Below are 22669 nucleotides of genomic sequence, written 5' to 3' on the forward strand. Positions count from 1 at the left end.
TCGAGAGCTCGATATCTTTATAATCGTGCTGCCAAGTAACCGCACGCGCGGGGATCACCATTTTATATCCTCGTTTGAGCTTTTTCCACACGGCACTCCGACCGCTTGGAGTTGGGCAATCGCGTGACGTAAACATTTCCCCCGTTCTACGTATGCAATCTCGCAGAAAAGAAAACTCACGGAAACTCACAGACACATATATATATATAGAATGTATCAAAAGACAAAGTCATCATCGACAGACTAGAATGAGAACAACGTATACGAAACTTTCCGTATTACTTAAAATATTTTGCGGCAGTTTTATTATAGACGTAACACAGTTAGCATAAATAATAATTAGTAAAACACATAACGTACTCCAAATATTAGCTCCTTTTATTATAAACGAAATCAGCGCGTCAAACATTTACACGCGTTATTTATTTTACAAAGAAGACGAAGAGAAAAGTTCTTAATAAGCTCCGAAAACTTCTCGCCGCGTCGGTCGCGTCGCTCCTATACCTTTTGGTACGCTCTGTATAAACGGATGCGAGAAAAGCCGACTCGCGTTAGGGTTTCTTGTGCAACATTATCGCATCTTGATCTCATAAATCTCAATCCACTCGAAGGTGAGTTTCGGGCTTGACGCATTGTTATTCTGCGCCCTATTTATGTCGCGGCGAGTTAACCCGGGGCATCATTAGTTATCCCGAGCTTTAAAGCTCGGTCTTTCGCCGCGGCGACGACGGCGGCGACAAGTGCCGATTCCCCCGCGTTTAGCCGCATCGGGCCAAAGTCTCGGTTGGACCGTGTGCTACAGGTGGTACTTATCACGTCAGACTTTCACCTTATCGCACAGCGAATGTAACGTACTCCGATTACGAGGTGGACGCGCGCTCATGCGTACCCGCTGCGCCGCGCGGACCCCCGTTATTTTTTTCTAGTCTGCGTATACGACTGAAGTTTCCTTCGGCTGTGTGTACTTTCGTAACGATTTTTTATAAGTGTCTCATACGGAAGTTTTAATTTCAGCGCACGAGCCGGTAAATCTGCTGTACCTTCACTTACAACGTTTTTCAGAGCATTTACTTCGAAAGATAAAAAGAGCAGAGAGGCACATGCTCCAGTTTAATCATATCGACCTACTGTCGATTACGTATTATATATGATTTATATATATACTTCCGGTTTCCCTAATATCCTCGATGTGGTTTTGCGGCGACATGCCGAACGACAGTGCGTTGTCGCGTCGCGGACGCGGTTATGCCTTAATTAGGGATTTGCTTACGCAGCGGAACTAATTGCGAAACTTACGTCTAATTATCATCGACGTTGTAGACACGGTTAAAAATAACTTTACACTTTCTAACCGTCTCAGGCGACGCCAATCGAAGCGTTTTCTTGCGAGGTGCGAACGTGCCGGGCTTCCATTTGCCATACTTTCTGATTCAAACACTGACAGATTACGTGCGTAATATGCGTGGATAATGCGATGCCAAGAAATTTAACGCGAGCGCTGCTTGAGCGGTCATGAGTAATATGAACTCTGCTACTAAAGATTTCAACCATAAAATCTATAAGCTCATAAACTTTGCGCTACAATTAAATAAGAAGAAGAAAAATGATATAACTGATATAAGAAAAAAAATGTCTTTTTTTACATGTTAATTTAAATTTGTTCTTTTTTACCGCTCTTTTATTATTTTTATTATTGCAATATTACATAGTGCTTAGAGTTGCATTGATAACGCTAGCACTTTGCTAACTCGCGTAATCAACAACTTTTAATTTTTGCAGCTATCTTCTTAGATAGCGTAATTGGCGTGAAAGTATTTATCTAAATGTAAGTTAGCACATGTTTTGCGGTCGGCATTGAATCTCTCGTAGCTTCACTTTCCAAGAGGATTGCGAGCGTTTTAAAGGAATCATTTTGCAGGAATCGAGTCTCTCTCTCTCTCTCTCTCTCTCTCTTCTTCTTCTTCCTTTCTTTCAATCTGTCTAGCCATCTCTCACTTCGTCCGCGTCTATTTCTCGAGTCGATGCAAGGAAGGGGGATTACTTTTGAAAGGCGAGCGGGCCAAGAAAATCGCGAGCGAGTGCTCGGCATATACGTACATACGCACACGCCCACAGACACATCTTCATCCAGATCCGCGTTATACATCGTTTGCGACAATAGATATGCTTTGCCTGTCGCACACAGCATACACACATACACACGTATATGCGCACGCGTGTCGTTGCATTTACAGGAATAAGCCCGCTGCTCTCCGCTTTGACAAAAGTGGGCCAAGGTCAGCCCACTTTTTGTGCCCTTTTGTAGCTTCTTCACTTTGAGACGGAGCCTGTGGATGTGGGAACTCGAACGCACACGTTCTCATACTGTGAAGCGGCTTACATGATATCCATATATGAATGTCTCATAAGTTTCATATATTCTTAATTAACCGGCACGAGCCCAGCTAATTAAGATAAGAAATATTCCAGCAATGATAATTTCAAATATATTTTCTACTTTCTTTTTGTTCTAACTGAAGCATCCGACGCGCGTCATATCGTTTCAATTAGTTAGCTCAATTAGCTAGATTTCATTATCATTAGATGTTATTTTGATTTTGTTCCGTAAATTTCTCTCTTTCTTCGGCGTGCAACATTTATGTATTATTCCTGTGCGTGCAATCCTTAGTGCTACACTCATTTGTACGCACACAATAACGTTATTATTAATTATGCTATTAATTATGCTTATTAAAATCTTCGACATGCCACTTCAGTTAAACGATAATTTCTCAAGTTATAATATATTGAAGCGTATTTTACGGGACTTGTTCTTTACGGGGCTTTGTCTCACGGAGGGAACTTCCGCAGTATATCGTCGGAGTTATGAAGATGTATAATGAATATAACTGCATGGATTTTCGCCGGGAGCGATTTATAACCGGCGAACGCGCCGCGCGAACGTTGCGTCGTTGAGTCTCGCGCGAATCAATCTATTGTGCGCAACGGTATATATACGCGCATCGGCAATCGAATACTTGCAATGTATGCGCGAACCAACGTGATATATCGCGTTAGCGTTTTCTTATCGATCGACGCAGCCGGGAAGATTCGCTAACGAGCCGCCCACAAATTGATGTACAGACCCGGCCGCGATCTCACGATCTAAAATGGTAACGATGGGAATTAACAGTCCATCTCCGGCAAGGCGGCGCCTTCGCTCGCGCCGTGTACGTGCAAATTGGCGCACCTACACGTAAGTACGTTCGCATTGTTACCGGCGACAATGCAGGCTGCACAAGGGTACGCTGCTACTCGAGCACGCGGGCCGCTCTGTATATAGGGGCTAATTAGACTTTAGAGATCAAATCCTCGATCGTCTCAGAATGCCAAATCGCTTACTAACTGACATAGTTGCGTCTAAAAAAATGTTTGGCTTCTTTCGTATTAAATAATCATGAATATTGCTATAAAAAGCGGTATTGAATATTGATCAATTGGTACTTTTATCTATATCATATTACTTGGAGAAGCATAGGAATTATATATTTAAATTTAAATTTTCATAAATTAGTGCAAAATTGATCGAAATTGCAAATTTCTGCTCTAAACATTTAATTATCGATTAAGCGTTTGTTAATACATTTCCAATTAACATTAGCATGTCTAAAAATAAATCATTTAATTATTGTATAATGCATGTAAATGGTATATCTATATTTTTGTATCTTTGATTAAAATATAAAATGGACTTATTTAATTTTAATTGTTTAAACGAGTCGTAGGGAAATAGCGGATTCTCTCGGAAAGAATTAATATTTAATGCATATTTCAGACATGCATTGAAAATTTTAATTTCTTAGCATTCTTAAATCAACATGGTTTACTTCTCTACTCACAATTTACTTTTCCGTCGAGAATGTTTATCGAAAAACGCTACGGATTAAGAGAATAACAATTACGGGGATCTATCGCGCGCCGCGCATACCTGTTACGTGCTGAACTTGGACGGAGAAGATGAGCAGAACCACCGCGATCAGCCAGGAATGCGACGGTGGGAAGGTAGACGTCCCCCTTCGCGGCGACATTTTTGGCTTCCTCTACTTCCGGTCAGCGCGTCTGTCACGTTGTGGTCTCGTACATCCCTGAAATTATTCGCGGTGAGTCGACGACTGGCGAGAGCCTGCCTGCCTGCCTGCCTGCCTGCCTGCCTGCCTGCCGGCATGCAGGTGCCAGAACCGTGACGATGCATCCTCGCAGGTTGCACTAATTGTAAAGTGCATCCTACGTAGGTAGCCACGCGCGTCTTATGTAAAAGGCGCGCTCTTGCACGCGCTCTCCGCGGGATCAAGGGAGGAACAATTGCGTTCCGATATACGCGGCACCGGGGTTTATTTACCTCTTCCCTCTCGGTGCGAGAGAGATTAGCCTTCCGCCGCGCGGCGTGCGGAAAGCAACGCGCGCGTTGATGTTGCAATCGAGAGATAGAGACCCATGCGAGATTCAGTCTCGCCGGTCTGCGCGCCGCAAATTTCGAAATTGCATTGCACACCGTTTCATTATATCGGAAGAAATTCATTATATTCAGTTATGATTCTCCCATGATTATACGAGCCTACGAGGATTTTCTCCTGTGCGTATACGTGAAAGATATATTGAAATAGAGAGCTTTTTCCCCGTCATTTAGTAAAATGCAATCATCATTCTATGTGTAGAATGTTTCACTTTTACAGTATTACATTTTCTGAGCAGTCTCTTTAATCAATTTATCCTACAACGAATGATGTTCGATTTGATCGAATCGGTAGAATCGATTTCCCCCAAACAAAATAATGTAAATGATGCAAAAAGATTAATATAAATAATCTATTAAAGTTATTCGTCTGGCGTATTACATAAACAGATTACATTTTTACATATTTAAGTTTAGGAGCGTCTTAATAATATATATATAATATGGGTTTTATTAATTTTTTATAATACTTTTTTAGATTAAAATTGTCAGTACACTATAATTATCCAATAATCGTTAACCTTCTTATGGCGTAAGTTTTATAATATTTTAATTGTAAATTAGTTCTTTGGGATCTAAAATGCAGCTTTATATCGATTTATCTTATGAAATGACGCAGAAATAACGCCTCCACAAAATAACATATCAATTTCATAGGTATATTCAATTCGATACTGTCGATCGCCATAAAGAAGCTTGCGCGTGTACACACACAAAATGCGAAAAAACACAGAGCGACAAATCGACGTGAAGATCTATGCCGAGGTTCTTGCACACTGCGATTTCACTTTCAACGGAACAAGCGACCGTAACTCGAACAAATTGGCGTTACACGATTCGTGCTTGTCAATCAATTTAATATTTACTGAGGAATACTTTTCCGGTAGATTGTTCCGCCCGTATTTTCGGAGAGACAAAAAAGAGATACCTGTCCATATTAAATTGAGATCGCTCTTGAAACGCAGAATTCAGGATAGAGAAACTTCCGATTACGGTTTTAAACGATTTTCTCTTCATCGCGCTTGCATCCCGTTTATCCTATCTGTCTTTGTTGGGGTAAAAGGTGAAACTTTCGCTCCGTTCGCATCGTGTGCATCGTGTTTCGCGAATAAATCTCATTTCTCTTGGCCGGACACAGGTCGCATGTGCGTGCCACGCATCGTCGATTGTACGATGCGCTACCGAAACCTTGAAACAAAATTAGAATCAAAAGATAAAAGGTCTATTTTTTTTTATTTGAAAGGCCGCATAATAGATAAGAGTGAAAACAAATTAGAATGTGCACTAAAACTCTGTTTTACTAAATACTGGTAAATAAATTATGCTGAAAGCAAAAATCTTAAAAACTTATCGTTTTCATCAAAAATTTTCTGATGTTACATGAACTATACGCGGTAAAGAAATAATATAGACTAAATTAAAATTGTATGTATTAATGTTTTTATTTTTAATGTCAAACCCATAAAATTTTTGTTTTATAAAAATGGAGATTTTTCCTTTAATTGATAGAATAAATAAAAGAAATTACTGTCGAGAACGAATAAAACATGCATATTATTTAGTGTAAAATATATTAATTAGTAAATGATAAATTTCCAAAACAGATTTCTCATAAATCAAATTGTCATTTAGTCAACCTTTTCATTAGTCGCGGATAAAGAAAAATATACCATCTTTTTACATCTTTCTTATCTTTATTTTATCCTCGAGAATATGTTTCTTATATCTATGTATAAGAGAAGATAAAATAAGCAAGTGAGAGTACGATGAGATATTCAGGACGTCATACGTTATTCTTTTTATAAGGAAAAGTACAATTTCGTGCGACACGTCTTTTAGAAGATTCAATGTGGATAAAACTTTCGCTCGCGATTACCAACGGAGATTTCGCATTTCACAAACGAGTTATATTTGCCACGAATTGAGAATAATACCGCTGACCGCTGCACGACGTGTCTTCGCGAGAAATTTGTCGGGTGGTGATAAAACTTAATGTAGCCCATTTATAAATGAATTAACTGCTTTTCGGGAAAGAGAAATATCGACCTGCGCCGGTCCGAATAATAAAAATCAGCTGTTTGAGGCACGGATGATATAGGAGGCTGCAGCTGCGCTGCGTAAAGTGTCCGGAGTGCGAATGACGGTTCAAGTGCACTCTCGGGCAGTTCGAGTGATCAGCGCGAAAAGCGGGCATACTAAAGGACCTTATGTTCTCTCGAGCACGTTCCTTCGAGTTCTTACCCGGCCCGGGTGATATATACCGATATACGCACCGCGTGATATATACCGGCCACATGTGTGTGATATACATGTGTGTGTGATATATACTTCCTACATGTATGTAATGGCAGGAATGTGACAGGAAAACTTTCGCTATTACGTATTTCGCGTTCCGCGAGCGAACGGTAGCTGTCACGCTCGGATGAAGGTTTCAGGCGTCATCGAACCGATAGAAAAATGGACAATATACCTGCCCGTTCCATCGCGCGCAGCAGCCTACTTTGCACTTTGATCATATAAGTACCTGAGGAAATCTTTCTTGACGGTAAAAGAAAGGAAACGAACGCGCGCGCGCGCGCAATTATCGAGATGACAACGTACAACCGGGGAGACAAACGGCATTGACCAGAATAGGGAGTCGTGCATGAGACGATAATTTGTATGCACTTGCACGCAAATGTCATAAAAAACTATTTGAAGAAGCAGTAAGGCACACGTTACTTTTACTTTTCAGAATTTATGATAAAGCTGAAGTAACTCTTCGTACAGATTTAAATTTTAATTGTTTGATTTTTTTTCCCCAAATTTTAAATTTAAATCGAAAACTTATCGAAAACTTTACGACGCAACGATAAGTTACTTAACCCATTTTTTTAAACATCTCGAAAAAATTATTGCCAAAAGTTTCTCAAATATTTTATCCGACGTATTTTTGCTCGGAAATAATTCACGATAAGATTCACTGTCGAAGCTTCTAACGCAATATCGGAAAAAAGAGTTGCGGGGTACGATTTTGCTTCTGTAACCCCGATTTCCAAACGGTCGCGATATCATTTTTTTGCTCGCCAGTGGATAAATTAACAAAACTCTCGCTCCAGTTCGTCGTTCACGAGTGAACGAGAGATTTGTCGCGGTCGACTGGCGAGTGTACACACTGTCGATGCACCAGGAGAGCGGTCGGCGCGGCGGCGAGAGCGATTGTCGCGTTGATGCTGACGAAGGGTCGACTCCGCGAATCTACCACACCACTATCTCGCTGCCCATCATACGGCCCTTCGAACCGCGCGAAAAGCCAACAATCGCGAAAATCCAATCAGCCGAGATGGCTGATCCTCTTCACTGACCTTGCTCAAACTTGCTGAAACGGAAGCTCGGCGCGGCAACGGGCGGCTCCGAACCGTTCTTTTCATGCAGTTCTCGCACCGGAAACCCAAGGTCTCTCGCGGCGCGTGCACTCCGAGGACACACTCCGCGCGACACACCGTCGTGACCGTCCCGGACCCGTTTCCCGAGACAGATAATGGAAAGCTATTAGCGTACGACACGGTCGTCCGTCGAATGAAATCTCCTCCGGGATTCCTCCGAGTGTTACCCTCTTTCTCTCTCCCTCTCTTTCTCTCTTCCCGCTGTCCACCACGGTGGGCACGGCGCGAAACTTTCGCCCAGTTTCGCGTTTCACGTTTCACAAGTGACTGGCATTGGCCGCGGCTGGATGTTGATCGCTCGTGTATGATCGCCACTTTCGGTGCACGCACCTGCGTTTCCCCTTCCCCCCTTAACGCGGGAGAGACTTCCTGCGACCTGAAACACGCCCGTCCCCCCGTCTCGCGTCCCGTTTCCCCCCCGCGATTTGAATTCGATTTCAGGTGATCCGATCCGCCGCTACGCTGCCTCGAACGTGCGAGAGGAAGGAATGGCTAAATGTCCGCTCCGTGCACGTACACACAGCTATAGGTATACCTACTCTCTTAATTTACCCCCCTTTCTCGAGCGCGGAGCACGGACGTCCTTTCGCTTTCAGCGCGGCCACTGACCACCATTACCCCGCTTGCTGTGTAGCACCGCGAAGGAACCTTATTACTTCCTTCACTTCGGGACCCCCCATCGGTGCGCCGCTCTCCGATGGACCGCAACGTAATATTAGCTGACAGCCTGCAGACTTTAGATCCTCAAGCGTTCGAAAGGCCGAAGGTGCATTACATTATTATGATATTCACGTCAAGTTCATGAATCTTGTCGTCTATCTAAAATTGAAATTAACTAATCCTGGCGTATTATCTTCAAAAAATAAGCGCAAATTTCTCGATTCAAAGAGTGACGCCCAGAAAATTCCTCTTTTTGAGCAGAAATAAAAAAATATAAAGAAATATCAAATAAAACTATTTTTTTATTTTTATTAATTACAAAACCGTTTTATACAGATAAACCGTGAACCGTTAGACAGATAAAATAATAAAAGTTGTTTATTTTATAACTAAAATCCATTGAAGTCAATTTCGAGCTTTGGATGCGCCAGACGTAGTGTTCGAAAATCGAATTCAATTTCACGTACACACACACACACTCTCTCTCGTATTGCAATGTGCAATGCGCAAACGTTCTCTTTAGGGGGCCAAAAAGTTTCCATTTCTATTTCTCGAGTAATTCTACAACCTTTTGTTGTGTAAGCAAATTCCAGTTTTTGACTGCAACTGCATTAATTTCTGCAACACATATTGCGTCTCGTTATTTTCTGAGCAATTATTTCCTGCAACAATTCTTCCTTCATCATCAGCAGCAGCAGCAACAGTCACCTTGCAACTGTCACCTCGCATTTGCACCTTTTTTCTTCCTTTACTTTTTCCTTTTTTTCCTTTATTTTCTTATTTTCTAGAACACCAATAGTTGTTTCAGAATATGTATTGCAGGCAAGGAATGACTGATTTATGTTTAAAAATTCACAGAGACATATATACAATTTAACTAAGCTACAATATTCAATTATTGCCATTGTGATTGTAGTCGAAACTAAATGATTGCAATGTTCAATTTTACTTAAAGAAACACGTTTACTATTGACAAATTAAGCAATTTAACTGGAACTTTGATCCACGATATCTCGAAAATTAGACATCGTAACGTAATAGCTTATTTGCAAGTAATAATCTACATATTGTAAACCTTTATAATGGTACCTTATTTAATTCAAAAAATTTTGAATTTAAATTTTTTGCTCAAAAAAGGGATTTTTAAGGGCATTTTGCAGCAATAATAATAAATTGTATAATTGTCGAAGCAAGATCTTTCATAATTCAACAGGAAAAACAGAATAAAAATTAATAATTACGAAACTTCAACTGCGAAAATTCAATAATCATCACGCTGTTAATTATAATGCAACAATTATGAAGTGACTTCTCATGTCACATTTATTACTCCTTTTTTTATCAAATTGTAGCTTTAAAGTGCGTCTAATTGGCCGCTTTACTTTCAATTGGATGTAACGCGATGTGAGACGTATCTCACAAGGTATGAGAAGATCAATCAGCCGGCACAACAAGCGCAATAGCGCAATCGCGATTCCAGATAATAAGACAGAGATTTCACCGTGACGGACTATAGAATTTATCTGCTAGCATAATGAGCTTTTCGCAAGTGATGGCAAGAACAGTTTCACCACATTGACATTATGCATAACATTATCGAGCGTGCCAAAAGACAAGAAAGTCTTCGGTGGCACTTTCGTTCGGTTCACCTCTGGCTGCTGCAATTTCCGCCTGTCATATTGCAAAATTAATGAGATAATCGATATCAAGGGGGACCCGGCGCGCGCGAACCAGTTTGCGGAGATTAAGAGATCCTCTTCGTTCACACTTGTTAAATGCTCTTATTAGTTAAATGCGACTTTCGTGCCGAGTGTTTTCGTCCCTCTTATTGCGTTTTCTGGACCGTTACGCCGCACAACTTGTTTGTCGTATGGGGAAAAGATAATAACCGTCGGCGCCGTCTCGTCTAAAGGCGACTTTTCCCACTTTGTTTTTTCCGCATCTTCGCACTCCTTGCCCTTGCCTTCATCATGACTTTTGACAAGCGATCGGCGCGGCGGGAACAAACAGTTTGGATGGAAGGATTATCGAAATTGCCGCGTACATGCATACGAGAGAGACAAAATGTTGCCAGTGCGGCCCAAACTTTACAGAACGTAAAAGTGAAAGGAAATATCTCTAACGCCAGAAGCCATCGTCGAGTAACGAAATTACGCGGGTATCGCATATGTGAATTGTGTCATTGACGTGGACGTGGTCCCCCTATTTATATAAATGGCAAGCCTGTCATCGTTGGGACCGTTTTTCTTGTGCAACATTCCGCGTATGATGTATTGCACGGTATGCTTGTTATTCGCATATTGTACGTATTCCATTTCTCCTCTTTGAAATTTGCGAAGTCACCGAATGCTGGAAGCGCCGTCGTCGTATATATTCCGCGTACACCAGCCTTGACCCCGTTTACGGATAAAGCGATTCCTAATGACTTTTAGGCCGACGCGAAAGCCGATTGTTTTACAGCTGTCGAAATAATCGATCGCCCGACCGCATCGCACCATGCCGCATCGGTATTTGCGCCGACCTTAGGAACCTCGGGGTGGAAACTGCAGCGGATCAGTATTTAAGAGAATTCCGTCCTGTGCCAGCGGGGGCTGCGAGTCGCCGCGAGTGTTTCCAATGTGAGCATCAACTATACCTATATACCAAATGTCCCAGAACTACCTTATCGCGCCTCTTGTGATTCCCCGATCAATTTCGAGATCTTTCCTTAACAAAAATATCGAGGAACCAATATTCCTTAAGTTATGATCGAATAATAAATAAAGAGCTCTTTGAAAGTTAAATTAAGCGCGAGAAAACATGGCGGAAGATTATCCTTCATCGGAATTTCAAATGGACGTGACTTCAACAGATTTGCGATATTTGAGCATAAAGATAAGGGAGATCGGGGCTAGTTGGTACGCTTTTTTTAATGATTTTTTTACATGTAACTAATAAATACAAGCCGCAAAAGAATTTTTCAATAGCCGCATGCTTATACAACACGAAAATGATTTTTTGAACTGAATAGTATAATTAATTTTGTTGCACCAATAAAAATTATAAGGCGACTACATTGGTAAAAACTAGCCCCATAATAATTAAAATGTGGGGTACGTTGTTACAATGGATAAAGTTGTGAAAGATCCAGTTAAAAAATATAGATAATATATTTATTAAAAAACATATATGATAAGAGAACGTTAACGGTGAAATCTTATATAAGATCAAAATATCTGCCGCTGTTGCGAAAAAATTATATTTTATATCGACCGAATTAGTCGACATTATAAATAGAAAGCAACAACTTATCCCGTCATAACCAGCCCCGTTCTGTCATATTTAGATATTTTGATTAATTATTGCTTAAGCAAAAAAATGTTTTAAGACATTAACATAACTGGAAGTTATTACGTTTAAAGTAAAGATTTTAAAGAATTATGATATAATGACCAGATTTATAAATATAACATTTATAATATATCACTGATTTATTTTACTTAATATATCGGCACTGATTTATTTATGCAAAACTAAAAATATTTTCCGTTACTCAGCTTGAAAATAACTAATTGAAATGTTATCGCAATGTTTTCGTGCGGAAATGCTATATTTGTTATGCAGTATTTATCTTTTGTCATTTTTACAATATAGTTACCGTGTGCCAACTAGCCCCGGTCTCCCCTACTTACAATTAGTTGTAAAGACAGTTAATGTTGGAGACAGGAGACAAATTCTAGCGAATTAAAAGAGACAATTATATCTGTAATCATTATTCAACGATCAAAACTTCATAATTTTTAATAAATGTTTAATAGTTTAATAATTAATGGACAAATAAAAATGTTGTACAGGTAATAACTAATATTCGCGTGAATATACGTTTCCCAATTCGTATGTTCGTTATTCGTGAATATTCTTCTCACCATTGACTCCGGAATGTGTGAAAAGCGGGTCGCCGTACAACGCGGGAATACTACTATTTTTCTTTCTCGCGATTTACGATAAATCGTGAGGTGCCTGCTGTGCCGGACAATGTCGGCGCTTTTCTCGAACGGCAACGTCTCGCGCACTTTAAAATCAATCGAAAGCACCGAGGAAAGTGCCTCGCACTGATCCGCGTCGATTTTTCACTTTATCCGACGACGAACTTTCCTCTCGTCTCAGAGTTCAAGGGGACGCTCTCTCCGTTCATAGCGGCGTCGCTCGGATCAAAGAGGTATTATCCGTCGCGGCTGATTACACTTTATTCCGAAATGGCGGTCGTATCCAAGGACGTTATCTGAGTTATCTCAGGTCATGCCGCTTGAAAATGAAATAAACGTATACGAAAAGACGTGAGAGAGCTATACTTATTCTACAGCCACATTGTCTTATATTTGAAGATCCAACGGTTCGATAGAGTATTATTAACGCAAGAACACATATACGCGCACAATCAGCAATACTATTTGAACCAATTACATAACTGGGTCCATATGGAGAGCAAAATTAGATCTAGTTATCTATTTTATCGAAAGCGAGATAAACGCATGAGAGACTGCCTATAGCATCTACTTTCCAACATCTCCTGTGTTGCAAGAAAAAAAGAAGTGTCAAATCAAAACTTATATACTTAAATTAACGCATTTATTGTTTCGTATATACGCAACAATTTATAATCTTCTTATAAGAATCTCAACGTTTTATTTCAACTTTTTTTCTTGTTGAACTATATGCATAAAATGAGAAGTAAGAAAACTTGCTTGAATGAAATGCTTTATTCAAGCAAGTTTCTTCGTTTATATAATCTCATTTCAAAATTTTCACGTTAAAACTAAAGATATTTTCAAATAAAAAATATTCCTTTTTTCTAAGTTGCTTATTGCCAAAATTGCTTATTTTTAAGAAGATCCTCTTAAAGCAAAAAATGTGTTTCGTCAAAATATAATTTTAGTCTCCAAGTTTTAGTTTTTGAAAGGAAAGACAGAGAGATGATATTCTAATAATATATAGCGAATAATACGCATGCATATTCTAATAACATTTTATCTTATTGTCTAGATTGTATGTACAATGCAGATATATCGTATGTACAATCCATATTATACCGACTTTCTATTATCTGACATTTCGATTTCTCGACATGTTGACGTGAATTATGCCACAACTCGCCACAAAAAAAATAATAATACAGAGAAACACAAACTTCAATAAATAATCTTCTCAAATAATAACTTCGGCGGATATATATACAGCGAACGCGGTCTTCTTAAGAGACGACAGAACAGAAAATCCTCACATATAATGTATAGGGGGAAGAGGGGGAGGCAGGCAATATTCAATTTTTTTGCCGTAAGCACAGTGAAAATAACAATTTTATTTATCCAAACATTTTAAGTATATTTAAATGCATTTATAATACGTAATTATTATATATTTTATATTTATATATTTTTTTTCTTATTTATAGAAGAGATACCGACGACGGAGGAGATGGCGCGAGAAGCGAGCGGACGATAGGGATCCTTTTTTTTAGGACACCGAGGCTGTAGGATGCAGATTGGTCGTCCGCCATTAATGAAATATTTCCGCTTTGAGTATATTTTAGTAAAATAGTGTATAGTATATGCCAATTTATGACATATGACCACAGTATAACTGTTACTGTGTCATAACTGATAAAGTGAGCAAGAGAAAAAGTAAAAGTGCAAGCGCATTGTACTTAATAAATCCAATTTCATTAAAATTGAATGTGATTTTATATTATCATCTAATACTGAAATGAGAATACATAACCTCAACTATAAATCATCAAATTAACTAATATTGGTAAATATAAGCTCAGACTATTGCGTCAACACATTTTTAGTATAAAAATGATTTTCAAAATTGTTCTGTTTCTTTTTTTTCATTTATTGAATTTACAAAGCTAAATTTATATAAAAATTTTTAAATTTATCAAAAAAATTATGTATTGCATTATTTATTGCATTTATCCATTTATTAACTTTTTGTGATAAATTAAATTTATCAGTATTTATTGTTTGTTACTATTTACTTAATTTCTTAATTTACGGAATTTATTTCATTTAATTAAGTTTTATTTATTTACTTTAATTTAATTGAAATAATTCCTCAATTAGAATTGAATTTATATAGACATATTTTTGATACAGTTATTTTGTTTTATTCACATTAATGGCGGCTTTGTCCCATCCCTCATTAAGGGGATGCTAAATACCAACAATTGCAGTCAAAGCTCGTTCTTTGAAACGCCATGTGTGTTGGATAAGAGGAGGTGTTGGAAAGATGTACAGGGTTGGGTAAGTCCTTCAATGTAAAAAAAACGCCCTTTAAGACCCCTTGGGGTAAATAAAGTATTTTTATCTATATTTTTTCTTATTTAAAAAAATGTGAACCTAAAATTTATATATAGTACACGCCATATTTAAAAAAAAAATATCACGTATGATATGTACTGACCATACTGACCATACTGGTCCTGCCGCCTCTGGTCCCTTAGATTTTAGATATTTGGTAAAATTATATGACATTCTAGTCCGTTTAGCCTCTCAGAAATCTTGCAGCAGCGATCAAACATCATTCCAGATTCGTCTACACTAGATTCCAGTACTAGTTCTCGATCTCGATCTGGTTTCCGCGTCTACGTTTAGGAATATTTAGAAATAAGACGTGAGCGCAGTGGATAAGAAACTATACTAAAGATCATTGGACCACGATAGTGGACCGCGATGCTGGACCGTCGCGCGTCATGCTCGAACGATCAATATGATCATCGGTGAATACGCCGCCGCGAGGAGAGACACGCTCGAGCGGATCATCGCGCGGACTAAGGAAGGATTTCGCCGGGTTTAGCGGGACGAAGCTTCAGCGATGCACTCGATTCGGTAGGTATCTCAAGTGCCGAGCGCAAACAATATTGATACAGATATTGTGCTCTTAAAACTCCGCCTCGCGATCAATCAAATACGTGAATGATGCGTTTAATGACTGATTAATAATAACCGCGCCGCGGCAATCCATATTCCTATTTGTGAAAGAGTGGAGACAATAAATTAAACAGTGTCCTATATGTACAAAATGCATATTTCAATTTATTACTATATATTTATATGCAGTATAAATATATACAGAATGACAATCGAGAAGTTGCTGAAGCTGTTATTTTGTAATGTGAATGGATAGAATGAAATAAATTAAATTATATTATAGAACAAACTCACTATTTTTATTGATACATAGTGCAAGAGAAAAATATATACTTGTATTTATATAAATCAACATTATAAAAATAGACAATTTGATTAGTTTATTTGCACGGCTCAGTAATATTCATTATAAAATGACAGTTTTTTAATTTCAACAACTTGGCAGCAACTAAAATATGATTATAAAATGCAAATTTAAATAATCTTGGTTGCCGAATTGCAAAACATTTAATCAAGAAGAAATATCCAAGAATGCTAACGACTTGAAATTTTCGCCAGATCTCCTGGATACATGCGTGGAGTCTTAAGGAGGAAATCCTGCATAATTTTGCTTCACACCAATTATTCAAGCTGCTGACGAAAGTAATTTTTCCTACGAGATTTGTAAGCAAAAATTAAACTATATAATTAAATAATATAAAACAGGTTAATAAACAAATTTTTATCTCAATTTCTATCAAAAACAAAACAAATTCTATAAATTAATTAAAAATACAAAAAGAGTATGCGTGAGTTTAAAAAAATACATTAAACTAAAAACCAATTTAGGAAACGTTGCGAAATTAGAAAATTAAATAACATTGATTATATCGTGGCAGATATGTGAAAATCAATCATATCGCACAAGATTGTACTCGGGGAATTTAATAAAAAATTTCCGGATCCTCAAATGCCGCGGATAATGCTTTTCGAGCATCACGGAATCACTTCGCACGGCAGGTGCGGAAGAACGCGCGCGTGTGAATTTTCCACGTGCCCTTTCGCAGAGAATGCCACGGGAGCGAAATGCTCGCTTGCACGTGCATTTGGAGAGTTAGGACGGGACCCAGATCGATCGCTATATACCACAATTTCCATCGGTGCCCGCGGATCCGGTCGGTTGCAATGGAATTACGCAATTAGTGCGAGTGCGAGCGACAAAAAATTCGATCGAAATGTAATGCAACCGTCGGGCAATAGCGAGCTCGTCGGCCAGAGTGTGGATAGGGTCGATAGCTAGAGAGTCCAGAATTGTTAACGTTAATCGCAACTCCCGCAAGAATTCTCGCGCGGGATATCATAATTACTATCAAATCGATATCGCTACAATCGAACGTGCATATGTAATATAATATATTATAGTTTATGTTGTCTCTCCCTCTCTCTCTCTCTCTCTCTCTCTCTCTCTCTCTCTCTCTCTCCCTATCTCATATCAGTTTATTGCGTAAATTACAGTTGGCACTCCGGGGTTAACCGAAGTTAATATATCCGCGCCTTCTCTCCGCGCAAGCTTGGCGCTTGCGACAACTTGCTTACGATATTCGTTAACGCGCAATAACGATGCGCGTCCTGATAACCGTGTGTTGAATTCCGGTCTTTCGTGCGGATATCAAGTAAGCGCGCTGGTATATTGCGACGTCTTTGCAAGGCTAACCGAGTGGCTCGGTAATTGCCGCCGGTTGCACCGGCATGGCAGTACCGTTTAACCCGCGCACGTAATAATAAGTCCTCTCACGAGGAGACATAATGTTACCGCGCGCGCAGCGAAGTTTAGATAAACATATGCCATCCAAGTTTCTCTAAACAAGATGTTAGAATCCCGCGAGCAAACACGCGGGGGTCTGTATCCAACAAGGCGCTTACAAACGTTACACACTCCGGACGAATCTGATTAACGTCGGTTTTGTTAACGGGTTGTAGGTATCCAGAAGGCGATATTGTGTAATTATTTGCAATAAACGTCTTAAATAGGCATGCGATACGTAAGCAATCGGCATGCGATGTACAAAATTATTTCTCTCGGAGCGTAAACGATCAAGAAAGATTATTTATTACTTTTATTCGTTTTCTCATAAAAAATCATGTCAGCAATTATGATACTATAATCGCGATTATAACTCGATAGCTTGTATAAAATTATAAAAATTATTGTCGTAAAAGCTTCTTACATTTTTACATCGTTTTCATCAAATAATTGCATGTAAAATTATTGCACGTTGAAATATTTTCGTAAAAACGTAGCTGAATATAAAAATATAAAATTTGCTATTTTTATTTCATGAATTTAAAATTGAGAAAACTATCCGTGTATATATTGCCATTTGAAAATGGCCCGTTATGGCTATATCGTTGTCTTGATTCAAAGTTTGTACGTTAGAGTTAGAGATGAGTGTGACAGAGGGAAGTCGTACAGTACCGAGCGATAACAATTTATCGCATTGTTCCTTGCAACTCAAATCGTATCATGTTATAGATTTACTCTACTTCAAGATAAACTTTAAGATAAACTAAACTTAGTGTTGTGCTTTATAGCTTCCTAGGGACATATTTTCGTCTATCTTAACTTTTAAAACTAAAGCTTATTTTAAAAATTGATAAATATTTATCGAACCATTAGCTTTCCATAGATAAAAAATATTTTTTTCCGTTAATTTATTTGTATGAGATTATATTATATGGACTATATAAAATTGTAAAAGCATATTTGTGTCTTTGTTAAATGGTCTAATGACATAGAATTTAACGCAGCATGAGTATTACACAGTATTTATGTTTTTATACAATAATTTTTATAATTTATACATTTAACGCATTTGTGGAAAATAAAGTGCCACTAATGTTATATACATTGTCTCATTATATTCAATTATATTCATTTGTTATATTCATAATGTAATTTCAAGAAAATAATTGTCTCTTATAATCTCACCATAATTTCGTTAGAATTGACATATCTTCAACCTTTAATCAAAAGTAGAATACTCGAGTATATTTTGTATTTTTCTGTTTAAATTTTAACCCGTTTTAAACAATCTATAATTTGTGTCGAAATTCAGAATAAGACTTTGTATGCACAACTTTATATGCTGTAATACGAAAAGCAAAGAGTTAAAAAATACAATATATATATACATATATGTATACACATATATGTATACTAGTATATATATGTATATATATATATATATATATATATATATATATATATATATAATGTATGCGTTTTCCAACAAGCGACACAATTGTCGTTCTGTCTTTGTTGCTTATTGAATGCCAAAGAAAAGATAGAACGTTCGCGTCGACTTGTGTCGCTTGTTGAAAAACGCACTGTGCGTATTGCTATTGAGTAATTTATAATAAATTTCAATGACACAAATGCGTCGCCGATCCGGTACTGTTTAATGTATTTTAATGTATATTCCCTCCCGCTCTCATCTACCGGCGCGAATCTCTTTGACGACGGCGAACCTTGACCTCGTCACCTTCTCGAGAAGTTTCGCAAAATGAGAGCGCTCGCTGACCCGCGCTTTCGATCCACTCCACCTTGCGGCTGTTTATAAACGGTGCGCGAGCGGCAGCTCGAGTTGAAATTCAAGCGGCGCTTCTACGCTCGATCGCCGCGCGCGGAATAAGGATCCTTCCTATCCTATTCTCCCCCGCCCCCCTTTTATTTTTTATTTTTTCACTTCGCCAAGCCGCTAGCCCCGTAACCTGCTTTCGGGCAGACCGCGAGCGTGCAAAAATTCAGAATGTCGTTCGATACATTGTAAAATATATTAGATATGCTTTACATGAATTTTAATATAATTGTTAATTAGAACATTTTTTTATAAGAATAAGTGAAATAGGACACGCGTTGTAATATACATTACAATTAACTGGAAAAATTGCCATACAAGGTTTGGATCTTGGCAGCCTAATAATAATATTCTGCGAATTTTTTATACTTTTTCCAAACTCCGAAAACCGCATATTGATTTTTTTATCGGTCTTTAAAACACATTTTTTTATAATTGAGATGAAGCGTGTCTGATGTTAAAATTTGAGAAAATGACAATTGGACTTATTACGATCTGTTTTATATTTTTTATAAAATTAGATTTTTTTTATATCAAGTCCAATAGATGATTTATAATTCGTGTCGAAATTCATGATAGCATTCTATTTGTAATAGAGAATACGTGCCGTGTAATACGAAAACTATTTGAAATGACAATTAAAATATATACATATATGAAATGCACACTTCACAAAATACAGTGCATATAAAGTTCTAAATAGAACTCTCTTATAATTTGATATACGATTCGCAGATTGTCTAAAGAAGACGTCTGTCTTAATATATTAAAAAATCAGGCTACACTCATATATAAAACCTGTGAGGCGTGTGAGAATTAGGCTTTACGTGAGTACATCTTACACGAAGATCTTTTGTGTAAAATAAATCATTGACAATTTATTTATTCTACAATTAGTTATTAGTAGAGCGTGCTCTAAATCATTTAAAACGCTTATAATAAAAACTGATCGGCTATTTTCCTTAAACCCACTTTAGAGGATATCTATAATTCATGTCAGAGAATTCAGGATTGAATTTATATAATTTGTACGTGAATATATTTTTGAAAAATCAAGACACACACACGCGCGTATAAAATATATATTAAAGTACACATATGTATATTTAAAAAGTGGCACATAAAATATTAACAAGTATAGAACTCTATCCTGGCGCAAACTAGTACAATTCTATATATGTCTGGCGCAAATTAGTAAGACTTTGCGTATTAGAACGTTTTTACAAAACTGTGTTTCTCTGCAGGGATAAACAAAACGTGCTTCCGCGTATATGTAAAAAGTTCCCATTGTACAAGAACGCTAGTTAAGAAACCATTGCGAGAGTCACGCGGCACGCGTTCGTATTTCATGGATCTGCGCTCACCACGACCGAGACTAATGTCGAAATAGCCGCGAGCCGACGGCGAAAAGTCACGACGAATCCGACTTGCACTTACCGGTAATGCGTGTCCACCGGGGCGATATGTCCCAGACATGTTCCACGATCCTTCCCGCGCCGATTAGGTATTGCGGACGCGTCGTCGCCGGATCGCGTCGGTCGTACGCCGACTACGCCGTACGCGTCGCACGCGATTCCTGATTCACGATACCGCGATTCCCCGCGTGAGTTGAATGCACTCTCTCACGGGGCCCTCCTCGGCCTATCGGCTTCTCCACACGCGCTTCTTGCCGTGCCGACGGCCGACCGTGCACTGGGCCGAGTATATACTCACCTGTGTGCTCACCTGGCTAGCGTAGATCCTGCCGGTGTCAGATGAGGAGGACCTGTTCCTTCCGGGTTTCTTCCGCGCGCGATTGCTCGGCCTCTCTTCTCTCTCTCTCTCTCTCTCGATTCTATATATCCGATTGTTTCGCCGTCGCTGTGGTTTCGCTTGTCACGCTTTAACACTTGCTTACACCTGTCGGCCTCTCAGCGGACTTCAGCTACCGCTCTTAAGGTAGTCGTCTCGTCAGGGCATGTATTAGATAAAGTTTTCGATTTTGGATTTTATATCAAATTATATGATCAGCTTTGCAGTCGATTTTTTCTGTGGCTCCTTACCGACTATTTACTCTAGAAAATCGATCTCGAAAATCACAAATTTTGCATTACTTCATACAGACGGCCAGAAAAAGAAGGCTCTATCACGGTTTCAATCACATATTTTTCGCATTTTTCGATTAGATGAAGTGAGAAAAAACATTGCTTTTTGTACATTAGATTTCGAAGAATCCGATGCAACCATAAAATATATAGTTTACCGGAGATTTCGCTGCTAATTTTTTAGTTTATTTTAGTGAAAATGCGGTAATCGAGCAGACATTCTTTGGTCGAGGTAAGGTTGGGAAGACTTGGCAAGCCGCTGGCTAATCACTGTAGTTGCAGGTTATGAGGCTCGTCTTTCTTAGCCGAATTGGATAGTAATTGACACCCCTGTCATGCGTTTTGAAACCCTTTCTCAGTAATTGTCAAAATTCAATCGAAAAGGAGATGTAACCTCACTTGTAACCTTTCTCGACGACTCGCATGATCAGCTGATCAAAACGGAGTCAAATGAGAAAAATCACATAATTTGGAAAAAGTAACATACTTTGGCACGTATGAAATTTTACACCATAATTCATAAAATTATTTTTCCCTTAGCAAAAATTGCCTGAAATATATTTCTGAACGTGAAAACCTACAAACAGTCACATGACTAGCACGTAGCGAGACGCCTACCTTAAAATCAAGTTTTCATCTAAAAATTTTATTGAAGCGATGTCCGTTACATGACTGATTGTGTTATCTCCCCGATTTCTTCTTTCGATATTTAATTTGTGACTAAAATTCCTTATGTTCAATTGTTGATTGTTTAAAAACTATATATGAGTGCCTCGTAAGTTTTGTTGAGAAGTAATCAATTCGCCCAAAGAGAATATGCGGCGTTAAATATCCCGAAGCGCTCAATTTGAAATGAAATTTATATAAATAAATAGACTAACTCTAGAATAAATAGAAATTAAATAAATAAAGTGGAATTTGAAACTAGGCGAATGTGCGCATAACAAGTGGTCAAGCAGCTTAAAATCGCTTATATCTAAAATCACTTTTCAAATTGGCGAATAGAGATTGTCTCCTATTATACAACGTAACCGTCCAAAGTGGCCGGTCGAAAGCGAAAGGGACTAGACATTTCTTTTTCTTTTTTTTCCATGACGCTCGCCAAAGGAAAGAGAACCGAGGAAACGCACGCATGACGAGGCACGGGACTAGTTCTCGCACGGCGGTAAGCAAAAATCGAACGAACGCGTTTTATTTTCGATATATGTATAACACATCGCGGCAAACGGAAAACGGGTCCGCACCTACGAAAGACGCCGTCCTTGCACGCTCACTTGCAGTTTGCAGTACATTTCCATGCAAAACGCGTAACTGCATGCCATCAGTAATCGAGAGATAGATAGATAAAAAAAACCGTATTACACGGTAGACGAAAATTCTCGAGGCTAAATGACGAAATTCAGTTGGACGGATATTTTGGATAGATTTCTTCGCGGATTATTATACGTCCGGAAGGAAGTACGTTAAATTCGAGGACGGA

At 38.5% G+C, this 22669-nt stretch overlaps 1 protein-coding gene across 3 annotated transcripts in view; it reads right to left on the minus strand.

The window, feature by feature from the left end:
- Nucleotides 1-20919, minus strand: part of Cad89d (cadherin 89D) — a 35495-nt gene extending 14576 nt beyond the window's left edge. The window contains exons 1-2 of one of the 3 annotated variants that reach the window (XM_077407851.1): nucleotides 20543-20919; nucleotides 3968-4124 (exon numbers count right to left, since the gene is read on the minus strand). In XM_077407851.1, coding sequence (XP_077263977.1) covers nucleotides 3968-4067 — 100 coding nt within the window. In that variant the 5' untranslated portion in view covers nucleotides 4068-4124; nucleotides 20543-20919. Of the gene's footprint in view, nucleotides 1-3967; nucleotides 4125-7836; nucleotides 8172-20542 lie in introns of those variants that run through there. The other 2 variants (XM_077407850.1, XM_077407852.1) reach the window with 2 other exon arrangements.
- Nucleotides 20920-22669: the final 1750 nt, after the last annotated feature.

Source organism: Temnothorax americanus, unplaced genomic scaffold (genome assembly GCF_048541705.1).
Source record: "Temnothorax americanus isolate GAGA-0224 unplaced genomic scaffold, ASM4854170v1 Scaffold23, whole genome shotgun sequence".
In the NCBI taxonomy this organism is placed as follows: Eukaryota; Metazoa; Arthropoda; class Insecta; order Hymenoptera; family Formicidae; genus Temnothorax; species Temnothorax americanus.